The sequence below is a fragment of the Acaromyces ingoldii genome (assembly GCF_003144295.1).
Source record: "Acaromyces ingoldii strain MCA 4198 unplaced genomic scaffold FA10scaffold_5, whole genome shotgun sequence".
NCBI lineage: Eukaryota > Fungi > Basidiomycota > Exobasidiomycetes > Exobasidiales > Cryptobasidiaceae > Acaromyces > Acaromyces ingoldii.
In genome coordinates, this window is record NW_020290251.1 from 1,499,142 (window position 1) to 1,518,410 (window position 19,269).

Consider the following 19,269-nt stretch of genomic DNA (forward strand, 5'->3'; position numbering starts at 1 on the left):
CTACGTGAGGATGATAGAAGACATCATAGACCGGAACACCAAAGAAGATGCGCGCCTGGGTGACTACCTCCTGCAACTGCGAGATACAAGCAGCGAAAACGAAGCACAGTAAGAAGGAGAGCCACCTCTACCTCGTTGGTGGTCGTATGTCTGACCTCCTAGTCATTGTCCCTGGTAGTGTTCTCGTTACGGTGTTCCCGATGTTGATTGATACTCAAAGTTCTTTTGACGGGGAGAGTGAGGAGTCAGTCCAGGTGTGAACATTGAAGGGCGTCTCTAGCATGAGAGATTTGTTTACCTTCTGAAGTAATGTCTAGTCCTCGGTCGTACCTTCCTCACTCGACCGAGCAAGACGCGAAAACACAGGACTCGCTCCTCCTCGTCTCGGCCTCAATTCTTCTGATCTTACTAGAATCTCTAAAGGAGGTAGTAGTAGTAGTAGTAGTAGTAGTAGTAATAAGAGTAGGAGTAGTGCCACCCCTCCCCTCTCCCTACTCGAACCGATCGAGGGAACCTGTTCAAATTTTGCTTTTAACCTGTCCGAAATTGGACAGAGACCCGGCCTTCCTCCGATAGTTGTCTCTGTCCGTTCGCTGAAGTGAGCATGGGCTGATGCAGTTGCTCCAGCGCCCTTTGTCCGATGAGGCGAATAAAAGGGCACCCTAAGCCTCATACATCTCTTCGCCTCCAGCCACCACCAAGACTCGAAAAGCACACCAGGCAAGCATGAGGCTTTTCTCTTGTCACATCAGCGTGGTCTCTCTCGCTAGCATCCTCGTCCTTGGCCTGATGCTTGTTGCGTGAGTTGGCATTTGTTGCACAATGCCCGTTCTCTGATGAGTTTTGTGCCAGAGAAGGACTAACTTCAGGCGTTCTCTTTTCTGTCCCAGGCCTCTCTTCGCACATCCGATCGCCAGACACGATCCTCTCAACGCTCCTCCGTCGCCATCGATGCCGAGTTTGCCGCGGGTGGACCCACCTCCTCCGCAACTGCCCCAAGACCTTACCGGGTACACTCTGGAGCAGGTGAATGCACACCTCTTGAGCAACATTCCCCATCTCGTCAGGCTTGAAGGTCATCTTGCGGAATTGGACAGCATAGCTGAATGGCCGAACGCGACAGAAGATTGGAATACAGCAAGAGAGCGTTTGGTGACGACAGTGACCGGTTGGAGGGACGGTCTTCGACGAGAAATAGCCGATGTGACTGTCCGCTTTCGCGATCAACGCACTCAACTGCTCCAGGGCGGACCGGCGCAGAACGGAGTGCATCAGAACGAAGCGCATGAGAACGAAGCTCATGGGCACCAGGATTGAGTGCAGTGGGAAGATTCGCTTCCAGATCCGTTTCCATCCCATTGGTGGTCGTGCGTCTGGTCTTCTGGTCATTTTCTCTCGTAGTGCCATCGTTACTGTGTGCCCTGTATTGATTGATACTCGAGCTTCTTTTGATGGGGAGAGTGAGGAGTCAGTCTAGGAGTGTGTCACCAGAACGAGAGGTTTGTTTCCCTTGAGTAATGCTCAGTCCTCGGTCGTATTTCTCCCCTCGCTCGACCGAGCAAGATGCGAAAACACAGGAGTCACTCGCTCTCGTCTCGGCCTCACTTCTTCTGCTTTTACTAAATTCTCTAGCGCTGGTTAGTAATCGGAGTAGGAGTAGTGCACCCCTCTCCCTACTCGAACCGGTCGAGGGAATCTGTTCAAATTTAGCTCTCAACTTGTCCGTCCGAAATAGACAGAGACTGTGCCTCCCTCCGGTAAATGTCTCAACCCGATTGGTCAACAAGAGCGTGGGCTGATGCATTTGCTCCAGCACCCTTTGTCTGAAGAAGTGAATATAAGGGCCCCCACGCCCCAAAACCCTCTTCGCCTTAAGCCACCAGCAAGACTCAACAAGGAAAATAGGCAAGCATGAAGCTGTTTTTCCGTCGTATCACTGTGGCCTCTCTCATCAGCGTCCTTGTCCTCGTTTTCATGCTTGCTGCGTGAGTGACACTGGGCCCCAGTCGCTTTTCCTAGATGCCATTAGAGCCGGAAGAGGTCTGAAGACGATGCCAATCCCTCATATCAGGCCCTTGAGCGCATATAGACACCCCGAGCCGAGCCACCAGGAACCAGAATCGTCAGAGCTCTCAGCGCTGCCAGGTATGAGGTCACTGCCACCGCTGGAATCGTTGTTGCATCCTGCCAATCCCCTGCCTGCGGACCTTAGCTCATACACTATCGAGCAAGCTAACACGCATGTCCGGGGCAATATGGTTGCGACTGCCCAGCTTCGACAACATTTGCTGTTGTTGCGTAGCAGGCCAGATCATGACCCGACGTTCGTGGAAAGCATCAATGCGAGGATTGAGGAAATCGTACAAGAAGATGGGCGCCTGCTTGAGCACTTTCGACAGGCGAGCGTGCAGCCTCGCCACGGTGATGGAGCGCACTGAGAAGAGGAATCGCCTCTAAGTCATTGATGGTCGTGCGTCTGGTCTCTTGGTCGTTGTCTCTGGTAGTGTCATTGTTACGGTGTGTCCTGTGTATAAATCCGGGTTTATCGAGAATGAGATTTAGGCTTCGGCTTTAGTACTGTAGGTAGCAGTAGAATCGCCGGGCTTGCGTGCGTGCGTGCGTTGTGTGTTGAGTGGAGGAAGAGTGTCGCCTTTTGGCGTGCTTTCTTTCTTCCCCAGACCCCGCGACCATCTGATGTTCCGAGGTGTCCTTCGTCCCACTCTCCGAGCCCCTGCCCTTTTCCACACTGTACCCATCAGAGTACCGAGCCTAGCACCTCGCACCATGTCGTCCACCACCTCCTCCACCGGCGCCGCGGCGCCCTCGCTGCCGTCGACGATGACGGCGCTCCAGATTCAGTCGCAGGGCGACCTCTCGGTCCTCGAGACGCGCACGATCCCCCTCCCGCGGCTCGAGGCCGGCCAGGTGCTCGTGCAGCAGGAGTTCGCAGGCGTCAACTACATCGACACGTACCAGCGCGGCGGCCTGTACAAACTGAGCATGCCCTGGGTGCTCGGCAACGAGGCGGCGGGCCGTGTCGTCGCCGTGGCGCCCGACGCCGAGGGCCAGGGCATCGCCGTCGGCGACGAGGTCGCCATGTACTGCGCCGGTGGCGGCTTTGCGCAGTACAATGCCGTGAGCAGGGACAAGGTCGTCAAGCTTCCTGCCGGCGTGAGCACCAAGCTCGCCGCTGCTGCGCTGCTCCAGGGTCTTACTGGTGCGTCTGTCTCTCTGGGGCTTTTCAATTCGTCGATAGCGAGCACTAAACCAAAGTGTCATGACAGCATGGACGCTCGTCAAGGAGTCCTACCCGCTCCAAAAGGGCGACACCGTCCTCGTCCACGCCGCCGCCGGCGGAGTCGGCCTGCTCCTCTGCCAGATGGCCTCGCACCTGGGCGCCACCGTCATTGGCACCGTGTCCACCGAGGAAAAGGCGGCGCTGGCGCGCGAGAATGGCGCGCACCACATCATCAACTATGCCAAGGAGAGCATCGTCGACAAGGTCCTCGCCCTCACTGGCGGCAACGGCGTCCAGGGCATCTACGACGGCGTGGGCAAGGACACGTGGGAGGATGACTTCAAGGTCATTGCCCGAAAGGTGGGTCTGTCCCTCTCTCTCTCTTTCTCCTTTCCGCCAGCAAGCAAGCCGGCTGACGTACTCTCTCTCACAAAAGGGCACGATCTGCACGTTTGGAAATGCATCGGGCGCCGTCGAGCCTTTTGCGCCCCTCAAACTGGCAGCCAAGAACGTCAAAGTGATCCGGCCCGCGCTGCCCGGCTACATCCAGACACGCGAGGAGCTCGAGACGTACTCGTCGCACCTCTTTGACCTCATGGCCAAGGGCGTCGTCAGGGTTAAGATCCACGACGTCTACCCGCTCTCGGCCGAGGGCATCCGCAGGAGCCAGGAGGACATCACGGGCCGCAAGACGACGGGCAAGCTCATCGTCGATGTCAGCAAGCTGTAGCGCGGCCAAGTGAGGCGTTGCACTTAAATTCATTGGCAAGGAAGGGAAGGGAATGGAATGGAATGTGATGATTGATTCATGGAATTCAGATCGGTGCTCCTTTTTCATTGTGTTCAGCACTGTTCAGCCCGTGAGTGGTGTGTGGGCTTAGTAGCCGGCCTCGCCATCGACGATGCCCTCAAAGCGGCCGTTTTGCGAGAGGAGCGCCTCTACGTTCTGCTTGAATCGAACCGCCAGGAGCGGCGCGACCATCTCAAACGTGTCTGCGCAGTGGGGCGTCTGTGATTTTACCAGGCACTTGTCAGCAGTTGTGTTTCTTCCTACTAACAAACAAAGAAGGGAATGACCCACAATGATGAGGTTGGCCAGGCCGGCGCCGCCAAACTTGTCCTCGGTCTGGATCGACGGGTGGGTGCTCTTGCAGCCCCACAGCGGGCTGCTCTCCGGCAGCGGCTCTGGCTCTGTGACGTCGATGCCTGCGCCTGCGATGAGGCCCTCCTGGAGTGCCTTGACGAGGCCGTCCTGCTGCAGGACCTCGCCCCGGGCGACGTTGACGACGAGGGCGTGGCGGGGCAGCTTCTTGAACTGGTCGTAGCCCAGGCAGCCGCGCGTCTCGGACGTGAGGGCGCAGGCGACGACGACGACGTCGACCTGGGGCAGGTGCGACTCGAGGCTGGCGAGCGTCGCGACGTCGATGCGGCCCTCCATGCCTGCAGGGATGTTCTCGGGCGCCAGCGGCTCGGCCTTGCGCCGGAGGATCGTCACCGAGGGGTGGAAGGGGGCAATCTGGGTGAGCAGCGAGAGCGTGATGCCGCCTGCGCCGAGGATGAGCACCTTGCGGTTGTAAAATGACAGTCCTTGGCTGGGGGGTGGGAGGGAGAGAATCAGCAATGATGACACTAGTAGCTTGCTTAATGAGCGACCCACTTTGGACCCCAGGCTCGGGCACGGACGCGCATGGGCAGGTAGCGAAGCAGCGCGAGGACCAAGGTAAAGGCATGTTCAGCCACGGGCTGCGCAAAGGCGCCCTGTTCAAAAGAAAGCGCATACATAGTCAGCTTCCTTCTCCAAGCTTGCACTATTGTCTATGGACTGCACATCCGACCGGAACTCGCCTTTGCACTGGTCCAAATCCTGTCCTTGAACTTCTTGACGAGGGGGCTGTATGCATTGATGCCGGCCATGGGCATCTGGACAAAGCCAATGTCCTTGTGCGCCTCGAGGAGCTGCTCGAGCGTGCCAATGTTGGCGGCGGAGCTGTCGAGCCAGATGATGGCGCGCGTCTTGTCGCTGACCTGCTCGGCGCCGTACTGCAGCTGGATGCCGGGGATACCCTCGAGGGTGGACTTGAAGAGGGCGAGGGCGCCCTTGCCCAGCGGTGTGTCCGTCGCCACGATGGCCACGGGGCCCGGCGCGGGCAGCTGCGACCCGCTCAGCGTCACGGGGGGCGGCAGGACGGGGGCGTGCTGCTTGGCAATGTGCTCGGGCATGTCGAGCAGCTTCGAGTCTCCAGACCAGGCAGAGGCAGACATCCTTGGCAGTTGTTTCTAAAGAGGAGGGAGAGTGCAGTGCGGCGTGTGTTCGAGTCAAAGAGAAGGAGAAGAAGAAAAAGAAGAAGAGTAGATCGGTCCGAGAAGACGAATCTGTCGGCTTCCCCCCACGCTGATAGTCAGCAGGCCTGGGTGTCTCGACTGGTTGAAGATATCAAAGGGTTTATTTTCGCACGCTCCGGTCCGACCGCGTGGCCCAGCTCTGTCTCTTTGGATGAAGCGCTTATACAGATCCTATATGCGGCAGCGGCGGCAGCGCAACCAGCAGCAGCAGCATCAAGATCAGAGTGACCCACGGTGATAAACTTCTGCAAAGAAGGCGCTGATGCTGGTGTTCCTAGCGGACTCTATATCACAACTCGAGAATTCGACTTTGGTCATCCTCTTTGAATTGTTGGACTCGTTCAGATGTCCGCCCTCAAGCCAGCTTGGATGGAGGCGCGCGACGCGTCGACTCGGCAAGCAAATTACATTTGAGAAAAAGTGCAGCGAAGCACGCGAGGCTAGGGACAGACAGACAGAGAGCAGCTACGAGAAGAGCGAGTGCAGGAGAAAATGAGACAAAAGAGCACTTCGTCCAAGGATCTTGCCATAAAGGACCATCTTTTCTCGTCTGTCCTTCGCTCACTACCCCCTCTTGCCCTCCTCTCTTCCCTCTTTGCCGTCGCTCTTTGCAAGATGCCGCCCAAGCAGGAGGGCATGATCTTCAAGGTGAGTCGAGTGGCCAGGCGAGCCCCCGCAGCGCAGGTGCTGACAATGCTCCATCGTTCGTCGGCTGGTCCAGGCCACCTACAGTGGTGTGCCGGTGTACGAGTGCATCATCAAAGGGGTGAGTACATGCCACTGCTCGATCAGCAAAAGCATCATGCTCATCAATTTCATGGACACAGGTCGCCGTCATGCGTCGCCGCAGCGATGGCTGGATCAATGCGACGCATGTGCTCAAGGTCGTCGGCCTCGACAAACCCCAGCGCACCAGGGTGCTGGAGAGGGATGTGCAGAAGGGCACCCACGAAAAGGTCCAGGGCGGCTACGGAAAGTACCAGGGTGAGTGACGTCTTCTTCCACGATGCTATTGAGAAAGGGGCCGCTGAGAAGAGAATGAAAAAGGCACCTGGATCCCCCTCGAGGACGCCATCCGGCTGGCCGAGACGTACAATGTCTCGTACCTCTTCGACCCCATCACCAGCTACGTTCCCTCTGCCGAGTCGCCGCCTCCAGCGCCCAAGCACATCATCGCAACGTCTAACCGGGCAAAGAAGCCGTTGCCCGTCGTCGAAGCCGTACGCAGTGGCCGCCGAGCCACGAGCCTCGAGACGGAGTCGGAATCACCCTCGGGCATCAAGCCCGACGGCACCGAGGGCAGCATGTCTGACTCGCCCAGCGACATCAGCAGCTCCTCGAGGACACCAAGCCCGATCATCAACAGAGGCGAGCTGCCCGAGTACTTTGAGGAGGGCGGCGCTGGTGGTGCCACGGCTTCGGCCGGTGGTGCTGGCCACGGCAATGGGAGTGCGCCCGGCTACCGGTCGGCCAGCTCCTATGCACGTGGCGGCGGCAGTGGCAGCGGCGCTGGTGCGGCAGGGTACGAAGAGCCGTCGCAGCAGTACGCGGACATCATCCTCAACTACTTCATCTCCGAGACGACGACGGTGCCCCCCCTGCTCGTCAGCCCGCCGAACGACTTTGACCCGAACATGAGCATCGACGACGACGAGCACACGGCGCTGCACTGGGCGTGCGCCATGGGCCGCATCCGTGTCGTCAAGCTGCTCCTCACGGCGGGTGCCGACGTCTTCCGCGTCAACCTCAATGGCCAGACGGCCCTCATGCGTGCGGCCATGTTCTCCAACAACTACGACCTGCGCAAGTTTCCCGAGCTGTTTGAGCTCCTCCACCGCAGCATCCTCAACATCGACCGCAACGATCGCACGGTGTTCCACCACATTGTCGACCTGGCCTTGACGAGGGGCAAGCCCCATGCCGCGCGCTACTACCTCGAGACGATCCTCCACCGCCTCGCCGACTACGGCAGCCAGCTGGCCGACATTCTCAACTTTGCCGATGACGAGGGCGAGACAGCCCTCACGCTGGCCGCACGCGCGCGCTCCAAGCGCCTGACACGCCTCCTGCTCGAGCACGGCGCCGACCCCAAGATCCGCAACAAGGAGGGCAAGAGTGCCGAGGACTACATCGTCGAGGACGAGCGGTTCCGGGCCAGCCCCGTGCGCACCGGCGCCGGTGCTGCAGCAGCGCTCGGCGCCGATGGCACCGTGCCGCTGCCAACGAGCAGCCTCCACACCAGCGAGGCTGGGCAGCGCGCCGGCGGCAAGGCCGTCACACTCATGACCGCCCTGCTCCACAGCCTGGCCGAGAGCTACGACGCAGAGCTGTCGACGAGCGAGCGCAAGCTCACCCAGGCCCACGGCCTCCTGGCGCAGATCCAGAGCGAGATTGCAGACTCGACAAAGACGCTCGAGGCCCTCGAGGCCCAGGGTGCGAGCCGCGACGAGGAGAAGCGCAAGCTCGACGAGGTTCAGCGCGCGCTCCGTGCAGGCGCCGAGAAGCGCAGCAGGCAAGCGATGGAGAATGGGTGGAACGAGGCACGGGAGGAGGTCAAGCGCGCGCGCACGGACAAGGGCCTGGCCGGCGACGATGCGCTCGAGGCCGACGACGACGGCAGCGACAGCCTGCTCAAGCCGTCGGCCAACGTGCAGGCCGACGTAAAGAACCTGAGCGACCAGGTGTCCACGCTCAAAAAGAAGCGCACCGAGCTTCTGGAAAAGTTTGTCGACGGTGCCAGGGAGCAGGGCACCGGCAAGACGATGGCCTCCTACCGTCGTCTGATTGCCGCTGGTTGCGGCGGCATTGCCCAGGAGGAGGTCGACGCCGTCGTCAGTGCCCTCTGCGAGCTCCTCGAGGACGGCGGCGCAAACAACATTGGACCTGGCGGTCTCAATGCTGCCATGGCCTCTGTCAGCGGGGCCCAACAGGCCTGACCAGCTTCATATTTCTGTATTTGTACCGGCTTTGTCTCTCTCGTCTTGTTGAAATGTCAGTCCATCAGTCAGTCGGACAGTCAGTAGTCAGTCCATCAGTCAGTCAGTCAGTCAGTCAGTCAGTCAGTCAGTCAGTCGGACAGTCAGTCAGTCAGTCGGTCGGTCAGTCGATCAATAATAGTAAGTCCATCAGTCGATTCGATCGGACATTCGGTCAAATGGTCCAGTCAGTCAGTCACGTCCTGTCAGACGTCCGTGCGACGCTGCTAATTTCGCATTTTTTGGCTTTGCTCATCAGGCGTCTCTTGTCAGGGTCACGAACACGTTCGTCTCACACACACCATGGACTGCCTCTCTTCTTTCTGGCAGCACCTGGGCCCTGCCGCGGCGTCGGCGATCCGCCTCGATGGCGATTACTACGGCGATGCCACCCTCGATATTCTCTGCCTCGGCTCCGGTTGGACCTACACGTTTCTTGGACCGGCCGCGATGGACAAGAGCCTGCGCATCGCCAGCACGACGCGCGACGGCCGCGGCGGCACGATTCCCTTTACCTTTGACCCCACCTCTGACGACACGGCGGCCTTTGAGGGGCTGCCCGATGCCAGCCTCGTCGTCGTCATTTTCCCCCTGTACGAGACGGCCGCGGTCAGGCGGCTCGTGCGCGGCTACCTCGATACGCGAAGGCAGACGGAGGAGGAAGGGGAGAAGCCGCGCAAGCAGGCGGCCTTTCTCCAGCTTGGGAGCACGGGCGTCTGGGACCACGGTCCGACGCTGCAGCTCGCCCCGCTGTCGCAAGACGAGGAAGAAGAGGAGACGCGAGGAAAAAAGAGGAGAAACGGCGGCGGCGGCGGCGGCGGGGACTCGCCCTGGAAGGACCGGCACTCGCGCATCGACGCGACGATTCCGCGTGGCGCCGCCGAGGACTACCTGCTCAGCCTCAATGACAGTAAAAGTGCCAGGCCCGTGTCGACGTCTGTGCTCAACCTCTCGGGCCTCTGGGGCCATGGCCGCTCGCCGCGGCGCTTCATCGGCCGCATCGCGCCCGACAAGGAGACGCTCAGCCGCCTCGGCTCGGTCCACTTTGTCCATGGCCACGACGTCGCGCGCGCCATACTCGAGATGGCACGGCAGTGGGACAAGGCCGAGGGCCAGCGGTGGCTGCTGACAAACGAGCGCGTCTAGTGGGTGCTTCTTTCTGGAGAAGCGGCGCGCCTGGTGCTTTTGTATGCTGACGTTGGTGTCCTGTATCTGTCTGCCAGTGATCTCTGGGACTTGGCCAGCCGATGGGGCGACAGTGGCGAGGGTGAGTAGAGGTGTGCTTGCCTGCTGTATCAAGCAAGAAAACTGAACAAGACTCCCTCACCGTGCAGCGGGCCGAAACCACCCGCCCACCGGACCCCAGCGGACCTGGGTCAACCAGCTCGTCGCCGAGTCTCGCTCGGGATCGTCGTCGTCACCGTTGTCGTCGAGCAGCGCCATTCGGGCCATCCCACGCACCGTCGAGCAGATGGGCACGGCGCTCGATGGCACCGACTTCTGGATCACCTTTGGCATCACCCCAGACGTGCCCTGGGTCGACTAGTCCTCTTCTCCTTTGCGCGCCTCTTCTTTTTTTTGTTTTCGCTGTCCAAGTTCATGCTAATAGATCCACAACAATAGTAAGGATGGCCTGTGCTTCCGTGGCGTGGAAGAAGCGATATAATTGCGCGGCAGGGCTGGCTCAGCAAGGAGACGGGATGTGTTGGTCGCCGAGAAGGAGCGGAGGTGGGCTCACGCGTGCGCCCGCGCGCTCGCTCACTGCAGCAGAAAGTAGTAGAAAGTTGAGGCGCGTCTTTGAAGTGGGTGTGTGCATCTCTCTCTCCAGTCCCGTCGTCGCTCCAACGCCTGCTCTCCTTCTTTGCGCGGAGCGGAGGTCCAACCTCTCCCTCGCTCCTTCCTTCTCTTTGTGCTAGTCTCTGGTATACAGTGCTCCTGGAGATTGAGCGCACAGCAAAGAGAGCTGGTCCAATTCGCATCTGGATCCGCCGCCTGAGACCGCCCCCTCCCCCACCCCTTTGTCGCGCTCCTCTCCGCGTAGAGACGTTGCCCAACATACACCGGCTCGCGTCTCTGTTTGCCTCGACGCCGACGTCGAGGGCGGCGGCTGGTGCTGGCGTCAAGGTGGGCGACGCTGTCCGCGACGACAACAACAGCGAAGACGAAGACGACAGGGAAGAGGACGGAGACGACGCGGCGGAAGAGAAGGAGCACGACGGAGGGAGGGCACCGGCGAGAATGGCCACGAGCAGCCGTCGATCGACGAGCGCAAGGGCGAGAGGCGCGGCGCAGGCGAAGCCGACGAGGGCGGGCAGGCGGGCCAAGCGGGATCTGAGCACCGTCAAGGACGGCGAGGATGAGGAAGACGAGGACGATGAGCCCGTGGAGCAAGTCAATGGGGCCGCGGACGAGTCTGCAGAAGAGGAGGAGGAAGAGGAGGTACTGACGCCGCCTGTCTCGGAGAGGAAGGGCCGGAGTCTGGCGGCTGTAAAGAGGAACGGCAAGGAGCCTGAGACGATCGAGGTGGATGACGAAGGGGACGACGAAGAGCAGATTGAAGAGGACGAGGAACAAGAGGATGACGACGAGGACGAGGATGAGGTCTACGAAATGGAGTCGATTCTCAAGCATAAGATCACCAATGACGGAGTGAGTCTCTGTTGCAGACACGAGGAGGCAACACCTGCTGACAAGAGACATTGGCTGCTTCCAGTTTTTCTTCAAGATCAAGTGGAAAGGCTACCCGGACGAGGAAAGCACCTGGGAGCCCGAGGTGAGTGCGCACTGGCTGACGAGGAGAAGGAAGTCATGCTGATCGGTACTCTGATACACCTCGACAAGGCAAACATCCTCGGCGCTCAGATGCTGCGTGAGTACTGGAAGAAGCACCCTCACGCCGAGAAACAGGCGCGCAAAGCCTACAACGAAAAAAAGAGACGCGGGCCGGGCTCACCAGCGACGCCCAGCGGCAAGAGAAAGGCGAGGGGGAACGACGCACCGCGTGCATCGCGTCTGGCACTTGACGAAGAAGACGCAGGCATCGTTGACGGTGACAGCGACGACGACGACTACAGCGATGCAGAAGAAGCGGGGCCGAAGAAGAGGTTGCGTACAACCAGAACCACCGCGAGCCGAGCGTCGACGTCGAGAAGGGCAAGGGCGAGGCGAAGCGAGAGCGAAGACGAGAGCGAAGACGAGAGTAAAAACGGGAGCGAGCTGGAGGAGGAAGAAGAGTCAGACGAGGCTGGAAGCGAGCTGGAGACGCAGTCTGACATCAAGGCACGCGAGGATGCCGATCGCGAAGAGTGGTTGAAGATGGACAACTGGGACGGCAAAGTCAGGGTCCAGACCTTGGAGAAGTTCGACGAAAATGGGCCTTTACTGGCCAGAATCGTCTCGTGAGTGTCCCGTGCTATACTCGCCTGCTTGATCCTTCCTTCTTCATCTGACATTTCAATTAACCCATCCTCAGGACGAGCAAACGGTCGCCGGTCGCATTCTGGGTGCCCACAAAGATTGCCAACAAAATGTGTCCATTTGCCGTGAGTCAAGGTCTTGGAGCAGCAGCGTGGAGAGTGGCCCTGGTGCAGTGGTGGACTGACATCGCCCATCTTGAAGATTATCGACTTCTATGAGACCAGGGTCACCTTCAAGTTGCCCTGGACGAGCGCATCGTTAAGGAGGGGCTAGAGATGAGAAGCGATTATCAGACATCTTGCTTGTCTCTCCATCGGCCTCCTCTCTACCACTTCTTTTTCTACATAGTCCACAATCCCGTTGTATTTGTCTGTAAAACCACAAGGAGCAGCCATGTTCTACTGATCCTGGCTCACCGTCACCGTAATAATTAGCAACCGATTATTTTTGACACCAAGAAGAGAGAGAGAGTGAGCTTCTTTTGGTCGACGCGTTTAGAGAATTTGAGTGTCTCTCAACCCCCACAGCGATAGTGTCACTTTTCGTCAAGCAGCCACAAAAGACGACCGATGGTCGCAACGGCTGGATACAACGTCGGGTCGGCCGGCGAGGTTGTCGGCAGCGGCGGCGGCGGCGGCGGCGGCGGCGGCGGCAGCAGCAATGCCGTCGGAGTCACCTCGCCGACGCTCGGCAGCGGTGGCGCCAGCGGTGTGTCGCCTGTGGTCACCACGTCCTCGTCTGCCCTAACGCACCAGCACGACACCGAGCTGGCCCTCGCCGAGCTGGAGCTGCTGGGGCAGAACCAGCGCAAGCTCGGGAGCCTCACGAACCGCATGACGGCCATCCTCTCGGGCTTTGATCGGCGGCTGATCAAGCTCGAGAGCACCATGCTGCCCATCCACCGGAGCACGCAGACGCTGCTCCGAATCCAGGAAAACGTCGACGAGGTCCTCGACTCGCTCGACAAGACGCTGGGCCACTACGACGTTGTGCAGGACGAGGAGCCACTGATCATGCAAGGGTAAGGAGCAGGCAAGCCTGTTTGAAGCGTACTTGAGCCTCAGACTGACGACGAGAGAGCATACAGAGCATCGGTGCGCGACCCGGGGCCATACCTCGAGACAATCGAGCGGGTCCAGCGCGGGCTCGACTACCTGTCCAAGTCGGACCTCAAGTCGCAGCAAAAGGTTATGACGCGAATGCACGACCTCATCGAGACGGGCAGCCGCAATGTATGCTCCGTCATCAAGGACTGGGTCAATGCCGAATCGCAGGACATTCTCGACCCAGCAGACTACCTGCCCAGGGGTATTGCCCTGCCCGTCCTGTCCGAAGCGACGCTGGAGCACGTCGTGCCGCTCCTGTCCTTTCTCAAGACGCTGCCTACGCATCCCAAGACGCACCACGCGCCCTTTTCCTCGGCCCTGGCCGCTTACGCCGAGATTCGATCGACGTATGTGGAAAACTGCCTGGCGCCCAGCAACAGGAGAGTCGTTGCCTATGCGCAGGAGCGTGTGGGTGTCAGTGCCGGAGCGGCAGGGCGTGCGGGCATGGCAGCCGCCTGGGACGACGACGAGGACGTGGGCTACGCGCGAGGCAACGCCGGCCTGGGCGAGTGGATCTCATCGACGCTAGACATGGCAGAAAACGAGTATGGAGTCGTGTCATCGCTCCTCAACTCGCTCGACCCCCCTTCGTCAGTGTCGACGATCCAGTCGACGTTTGCCAGGCTGCTGCGTGCGCCCCTCCGTGATTTCCAACAGACGGTCCAGGCGCTACATCAGGAGGTACGGCGGCACATGAGCCTCTCGACTTCGCATACATTCTTTGCCTTTGACATTGTTGCTGCGCTCAACATTGCCGCGCCGAGATGGGAGAGCATCGTCGTCAATGGCTGCGCAGGACACACCGGCGGCGGGAGCGAAGAAAAGGCAACGAATGCCAATGCGCTTCCTGAAGCCCTGCAAGCCGTGAGGGGCACGGCGATGCAGGTCTTTCCCACGTTTATCCAGAGCGTCAATGCAATGCCCCAGCAGCGCGAGGGCGAGGTGCCCAGCAGTGAGTCTTTTTTTTGTTTTTTCTGTCTCTTTGATCAGCTGACTGAGGCCAATGACAAACAGCAACGATCAACGAGATCACCTACTCCTCGCTCAACTTCATGCGCCGGTTGTGCGAGTACCACGACGTGGTGGCGCCCCTCCTGACGACGCTGGGCGCAGGCAACTGGATGATGGGCCAGGGCGGTGCGCCCGTGCTCTCGCTGGGTCTCGACTCAGAGGAGGAGAACATCGTGTCGCAGTACCTCTGCGATGTCCTGGCCACCTGTCTCAATGCGCTTGAAGCGAGGTCGAGGGCGATCCGACAGCCGTCGACGGCCAGCATCTTTCTCATCAATAACATTGGTCACCTGCAGCGCGAGCTTGCCCCCAGTGGACGAGAAGGCTCGCTGGGGTCCGCAAGTCAGCACCACCTGGCCATGTACCTGGGCAGCATGGGCCAAGAGCTTCCAGGCGGGGCGATGCGACAGGCCAACAAGGCCTACCTCGACGCTTGGAGCCCCGTGGCAGGCGCTCTCATGGAGGACGGTGCCTCGTCTGCACTGGGGCCAGGTGCCGCATCATCGATGCCGAGCAGCCGGAGCGCGAGCTCCAAGATTACTGCCATGGGCGGCAACAATGAGAAGAATGCCGTCAAGGACCGCTTTGCCAAATTCTACGACAGCCTCGATGATCTCGAGAGACTTCATCGAGCCTACCCGATTGCGAGAGAGGACCCGCAGCTAAGAGAGCGGCTCAGAAACGACGTTGTTCGGTGAGTGGTGATTTTTTATTTATCACCTACGAGCGCACTGACAATTGCGACGGCAGGCTCGTCTGTCCCCTCTATGCGAGATTCGTCGCAAAGCACCGCGCCGGCGACTTCAGCAAAAGTAAGTCCCCTATCTCCCTCTGCCCCTGGCGTCTCTGTCAACAAGCAGAGTCTGACGTCTGTCTCTCCCCGACAGACCCTCAGAAGCACATCCGCATGACGGAGCAGGAGGTCGAGGATCGCATCTCAAGCCTCTTCAAGTAGATGTCCTCCCGCCCTGGTCCTTGCTTGCATACCATTCTATACTATTACACTGTATCTCGTCCCTAATTCATCCAAAGCGCTTTCGGGCAAGTATGAGACGTTGCCTGAGAGGTCTAGCCCTGTCTCTGAAGCATGACAGAACATCTTCTGGTGTCAGCTTTTCCGTCCAGCAGCACAGGGGAGAACATTTCGAGATGGCAGACGCACCTGCTTGTGTTTCGGGTCCTTGCTGCAAATGACGTACAGCCTGCCCTTTCGCCGCACGACGCTGCACCCATCGCAGAACTTCTTGACGCTCGACCGTACCTTCATGCCTCGTTTCTGGTCTGCGCCTACGACGCCATGCTCCTTGCAGGTGTTTGAGAGGGACGTCGAGGTTGTTGCCGGTGTCAGCGGAGCGGGCCGGGCGGGGAGGATCAGCGTCCGTGTCTGTGTGAGTGCTCGAAGCGAGGGGTTGAGCGACGGGTGCGCCCGAGCGAGAAGTCGGGAGAGCATCGTCCTTTTGGGCTTCCGGCTTATAGCTCGATGCGCTCGAGAATGACTGAAGACGACTGAACGAGCGTTGACGGGAGCCCTTCTTTGGTCCAAAGGCAAGAAGGAAGCAGATGAAAACACGTGGGTAGAAAAGAAGCAGAAGCGCGACAAGGGCAGATTTCCGTCTTCCGAGACTGGACCTCCAAAAAAAAAATTACTGTAAGGCTGGTCCATTTTTGGGTTGGCTTCGCGAGAGTCCGGGTGAATGGAGGGTCTCGCTGCGCTGGTGGTCATGCGTCGATAGACGACTGCCCTCTTGCCCGTACTAGCACCAAGCCAAAGGACGGCATTCAATACGGCTATGTCGAGTGGGATATCAGGAGGTGCGACTATGGGGGGAGGGGCAAAAGCGGCGCCCATCCCGCCGTGGGCGACGCTGGCCTCGGGCGCTGCGTCTGGCCTCGCGTCGTGCTTGTTGCTGCAACCGATGGACTTCCTCAAGACTCGGATGCAGCAGCAGCGCTCCTCCCCTTCTGTCACGCCCAACTCTTCTGCTGTGATAGGTGCGAAAAAACAGACAAGGACCGCACGCTTGGGACAGACGATCAGGCAGGTCCTCCGGGACGACGGCTGGATGGGGTTGTGGAGGGGTACCGTGCCGACAGTTGCGAGGTGAGCGTCGACACCAGTACCCTCCTTCTTTTCTCTACGGGAGATCTCTGCTTAACAGTAAGCGTCTTGCAGAAACGTGCCGGGAGTCGCCATGTACTTTTACAGCGTCAGCGAGATCCGCGCCCTCGTTTCTTCTTCGGCCGTCCCCGTCCTTTCGCTTCCTCCCCAGGAGCTCCCGGCCAGTGCACGAGGATCCGTGGGAGGCCGTTCTGGAAGCACAACGACTCTGGCTCGGCTCACTGCGACGGGCAACCTGGTCTCTGGCGCCTTTGCTCGCGTAGTCGTAGGCTTCATCCTCTGTCCCATCACCGTCGTCAAGGCCCGCTTCGAGTCCTCGCACTTTGCAAAGAGCGCTTATCCATCGCTCTCATCGGCCCTCGTCAACATCTACAAGACTGATGGTGTCCGAGGCCTCTTTCGTGGCTTCACTGCTACGGCATTGAGAGACGCGCCGTACGCCGGCCTCTATCTAGTCTTCTACGAAGGGAGCAAGCACCGCTTGGGGAACTGGGAAGCGAGAGGTCAGAAGGCCAGAGGCAGCGGCAACTCGCTCGTCGTGAGCGTCAGCGGTGAGCTTCGAGACTGATACTAGAGCTGCAGTTCCATCATACTGAAGATGCAGTGTTGGCAGGTCTCTTTGCAGGGACATTGGCTACTGTGCTCACGCATCCATTCGACATCCTCAAGACGCGCGTGCAGACCTCGCCCTCGTCCGCGTCCCCATCAGCCAGACACGAGAAGAGGACGCTGATCGCGACGACGCGGCACCTCATTGCCACGGACGGCTGGGGAGCCTTCTTGGACGGCCTGGGTCTCCGCTGCGCCAGAAAGGCCGCGTCCAGCGCGATCGGCTGGACGATCTTTGAGGCTGGCAGGGGCTTCTGGGTTTCGAGCAACACGCGGGCACAGGAGGCGAGAGTTGCATCAGACACCAGCAGGGTTACTTGACTTGAGTTAAAAGGGTACAAGTCTGTCATCGCACGTTATCTACACATGTCACCGCTTTTCACTCATCACTGCTCATGACCAAAACAATGAAGATGTATTTGTACAACACCACTGGCTCTCTGCTCATCCTGAATTGCGGCACACTAGACCGAAAGGCTAGCGAATACTGTTACAGATGTGTCTCTTTTCCGTGCGACTCACAAGCTCACGTTACTTATATGTCCGCTGCCAAGGCCGTAGTGGTGCCCGTAGCCTCCCAGAAAGCTCTGAGGCCGCTCGTTTGCCACAGTTGAAGCTTCCTCTCCTTTGTGACTGTTATGGGTCTCATTGTCGTCAGGCCTCCCTGACCATCGGGGCCTCCGCCGCCCCCAAACGAGGACCTTTCGGCCTCGGTCGCCTCTTCATCATCCCTGGGGCCGTGATAGGCCGATTTCGATTGGAAGCTGGACTCGTCGATGATGGCTGCGGGCCAGTCTCTCGGCACGCTTCGTTCTCGAACCATCTCGAACCAGCTCCATCGATGGTGTGGGATCAAGCTGGGGTCTGCTTCTTCTTTCTCATTGTTCTCCTCCTCTGCTTGGCGGTGCTGCAGCTCCAACGTGAGCCGCGAGAGGGCCAGGTCCGACATGCCAAGCTGCGCACTTCGAGTGCCGCAGCCGATAGTGCTCCGCTCGCAGGCAAAGCTTATCACGTTTTCCATCTGCTGCCGGGTCAGCTGTCTCTCCTTGTCGTCGCTCTCGTCGAGCAGCAATTCAACGATACGCCTCCTGAGCTCGGCAGGGAGACACGTGAATGGGAAGCTGGACGATGATGAGCTGCTGCTCGCCTCGCGAGAGCAACATCCCAGCACTCGGACGACTGGCAAAGCTCTTCTCGCCGACTCTCGCACTTTGGACGCCATCCGCCGATTTTGCCAGAGATGGTTGCCCAGCAGCCTCCTCCAGTTCTCCTTCGTCACCGTTTCCTTGCCGGCTTGCGCGCTAGTTGGCTTCCGAGAAGAATTTGCCACTCTGATGATGTCGCCTGCCGAAGACGAGGGCGTCGTTGGCGCCGCTGCAGATGCCTCCTGCATGCGGCGCTCACGCAGAAGAGAGGAAATGCTCTTCACCCGTCTCAAGCTGGCTTCCGAAGCCGTCACTGCGGCGCTGCTCCTCGTCCCTTGTCCCTCTTCGTCGCTCTCGGCCTCGTCTTCGCTGTTGTCCGAATAGGTGGCCAGCATCTCGACTGACATCAAGGTTCGATTGGGCGGTGAGATTCGGCCATCGCGCTTGATCTTGCGATCTTGGCCGAGAATGGCCCTCGTAATCCTCTTGACCGTCTTGATTCCAAGCTCGTTCGCATTCAGATGCAGCTTCTTGAGGTTGGGCGCCCAGCCACGCCGAGGGATGTGCCATGGGCTAACCAAATGAGCCAGAGCGTCCCCGACGCGAGCCTGCACCTCCTTCTGCGTCATGTCGATATTCTCCTCTCCAGCTTCGGCGGTACCATTCAGGTCGTCTTCGTCATCGACGTCTGCGCCGAAGAGGTTGATGGCCTTGTTCAGGTACAGCGTCTCGAGGCTGGGGCAATCCAGGTTGTTGATCAAATCGATGACGAATACAGCTCCACCCACGCGGTAGAAGTTTGGCATGTTGAGCGACCGTAAGACGCTTGTGTTGATGGCGTGTGCAAGCTCCTTGCATGGGACCAGCTTGTATGGAAAGTGCGAGTGCTGCAGATCCAGTGATGTAAGACTGGCGTGGAGTCGGACCAGCGACATAAAGTTTGGCATGGCGCCGCTGAAGCTCATGATGTGCGCCCCCGACAAGATAATCTGACGAATCGCCCTAGTCTTTATGTCGTTCTTGGATCCATCCTCTATGCCATTAGCATCATCTTGACACCGTGCCAATCGAATCGGTAGCGGTATTGGAGGTTTTGCAGCTGCGAGCAGGGTCGCGACGCTACTTCCTCGAGGCCGTCCCGTGGCCCACCTGAGATCAAAGACGCAGGGCTCGATGATGGCCTCTGACCCATCGCTGAGGTAATCGACGACAGCGTTCAGATCTTCGTTCCGATACGTGCCCATGATCGGCCCTGGCTCTGGACGCTTGACCACCGACATGGCGAATCCGACGTACACCTTGGGAA

At 59.3% G+C, this 19,269-nt stretch overlaps 9 protein-coding genes across 9 annotated transcripts; 6 read left to right on the top strand and 3 right to left on the bottom strand.

Annotated features, from left to right (window-relative positions):
- Positions 1 to 2,673: 2,673 nt before the first annotated feature.
- On the top strand, positions 2,674 to 4,066 carry FA10DRAFT_268787 (NAD(P)-binding protein). The gene is made up of 3 exons (XM_025522476.1): positions 2,674 to 3,217; positions 3,285 to 3,598; positions 3,675 to 4,066. Exons 1-3 carry the CDS (start codon positions 2,785 to 2,787, stop codon positions 3,966 to 3,968), a joined length of 1,041 nt encoding a protein of 346 aa, XP_025375812.1. The 5' UTR covers positions 2,674 to 2,784; the 3' UTR covers positions 3,969 to 4,066.
- On the bottom strand, positions 3,846 to 5,673 carry FA10DRAFT_167531 (hypothetical protein). The gene is made up of 4 exons (XM_025518198.1): positions 5,084 to 5,673; positions 4,896 to 4,996; positions 4,320 to 4,830; positions 3,846 to 4,247 (listed from the first exon to the last, which is right to left on the bottom strand). Exons 1-4 carry the CDS (start codon positions 5,498 to 5,500, stop codon positions 4,116 to 4,118), a joined length of 1,161 nt encoding a protein of 386 aa, XP_025375813.1. The 5' UTR covers positions 5,501 to 5,673; the 3' UTR covers positions 3,846 to 4,115.
- Positions 5,674 to 6,196: 523 nt separating this feature from the next.
- Positions 6,197 to 8,517, top strand: FA10DRAFT_288148 (apses-domain-containing protein; the record flags this gene model as incomplete). The annotated part of the gene is made up of 4 exons (XM_025524184.1): positions 6,197 to 6,229; positions 6,303 to 6,347; positions 6,409 to 6,565; positions 6,629 to 8,517. The coding sequence occupies 4 exons, from the start codon at positions 6,197 to 6,199 to the stop codon at positions 8,515 to 8,517; spliced, it is 2,124 nt and encodes a 707-aa protein (XP_025375814.1).
- A 304-nt stretch (positions 8,518 to 8,821) lies between these two features.
- On the top strand, positions 8,822 to 10,191 carry FA10DRAFT_268788 (hypothetical protein). Its single transcript, XM_025522477.1, has 3 exons — positions 8,822 to 9,701; positions 9,780 to 9,823; positions 9,891 to 10,191. The coding sequence occupies exons 1-3, from the start codon at positions 8,860 to 8,862 to the stop codon at positions 10,100 to 10,102; spliced, it is 1,098 nt and encodes a 365-aa protein (XP_025375815.1). The 5' UTR covers positions 8,822 to 8,859; the 3' UTR covers positions 10,103 to 10,191.
- On the top strand, positions 10,185 to 12,425 carry FA10DRAFT_303559 (hypothetical protein; the record flags this gene model as incomplete). Its single annotated transcript, XM_025525256.1, has 6 exons — positions 10,185 to 10,191; positions 10,487 to 11,205; positions 11,270 to 11,329; positions 11,398 to 11,954; positions 12,029 to 12,098; positions 12,175 to 12,425. 6 exons carry the CDS (start codon positions 10,185 to 10,187, stop codon positions 12,244 to 12,246), a joined length of 1,485 nt encoding a protein of 494 aa, XP_025375816.1. The 3' UTR covers positions 12,247 to 12,425.
- A 276-nt stretch (positions 12,426 to 12,701) lies between these two features.
- On the top strand, positions 12,702 to 15,045 carry FA10DRAFT_219561 (hypothetical protein; the record flags this gene model as incomplete). The annotated part of the gene is made up of 5 exons (XM_025518531.1): positions 12,702 to 12,994; positions 13,061 to 14,031; positions 14,094 to 14,784; positions 14,841 to 14,902; positions 14,978 to 15,045. Coding segments are annotated over 5 exons (2,085 nt in total), but the record flags the coding sequence as incomplete, so codon positions are not given.
- Positions 15,046 to 15,158: 113 nt separating this feature from the next.
- FA10DRAFT_288152 (hypothetical protein) lies at positions 15,159 to 15,540 on the bottom strand (the record flags this gene model as incomplete). The annotated part of the gene is made up of 2 exons (XM_025524185.1): positions 15,159 to 15,170; positions 15,253 to 15,540. The coding sequence occupies 2 exons, from the start codon at positions 15,538 to 15,540 to the stop codon at positions 15,159 to 15,161; spliced, it is 300 nt and encodes a 99-aa protein (XP_025375818.1).
- Positions 15,541 to 15,994: 454 nt separating this feature from the next.
- Positions 15,995 to 17,310, top strand: FA10DRAFT_244228 (mitochondrial carrier). The gene is made up of 3 exons (XM_025519337.1): positions 15,995 to 16,191; positions 16,264 to 16,760; positions 16,823 to 17,310. The coding sequence occupies exons 1-3, from the start codon at positions 16,007 to 16,009 to the stop codon at positions 17,137 to 17,139; spliced, it is 999 nt and encodes a 332-aa protein (XP_025375819.1). The 5' UTR covers positions 15,995 to 16,006; the 3' UTR covers positions 17,140 to 17,310.
- A 43-nt stretch (positions 17,311 to 17,353) lies between these two features.
- FA10DRAFT_303563 (hypothetical protein) lies at positions 17,354 to 19,243 on the bottom strand (the record flags this gene model as incomplete). Its single annotated transcript, XM_025525257.1, has 1 exon — positions 17,354 to 19,243. One exon carries the CDS (start codon positions 19,241 to 19,243, stop codon positions 17,354 to 17,356), a length of 1,890 nt encoding a protein of 629 aa, XP_025375820.1.
- Positions 19,244 to 19,269: the final 26 nt, after the last annotated feature.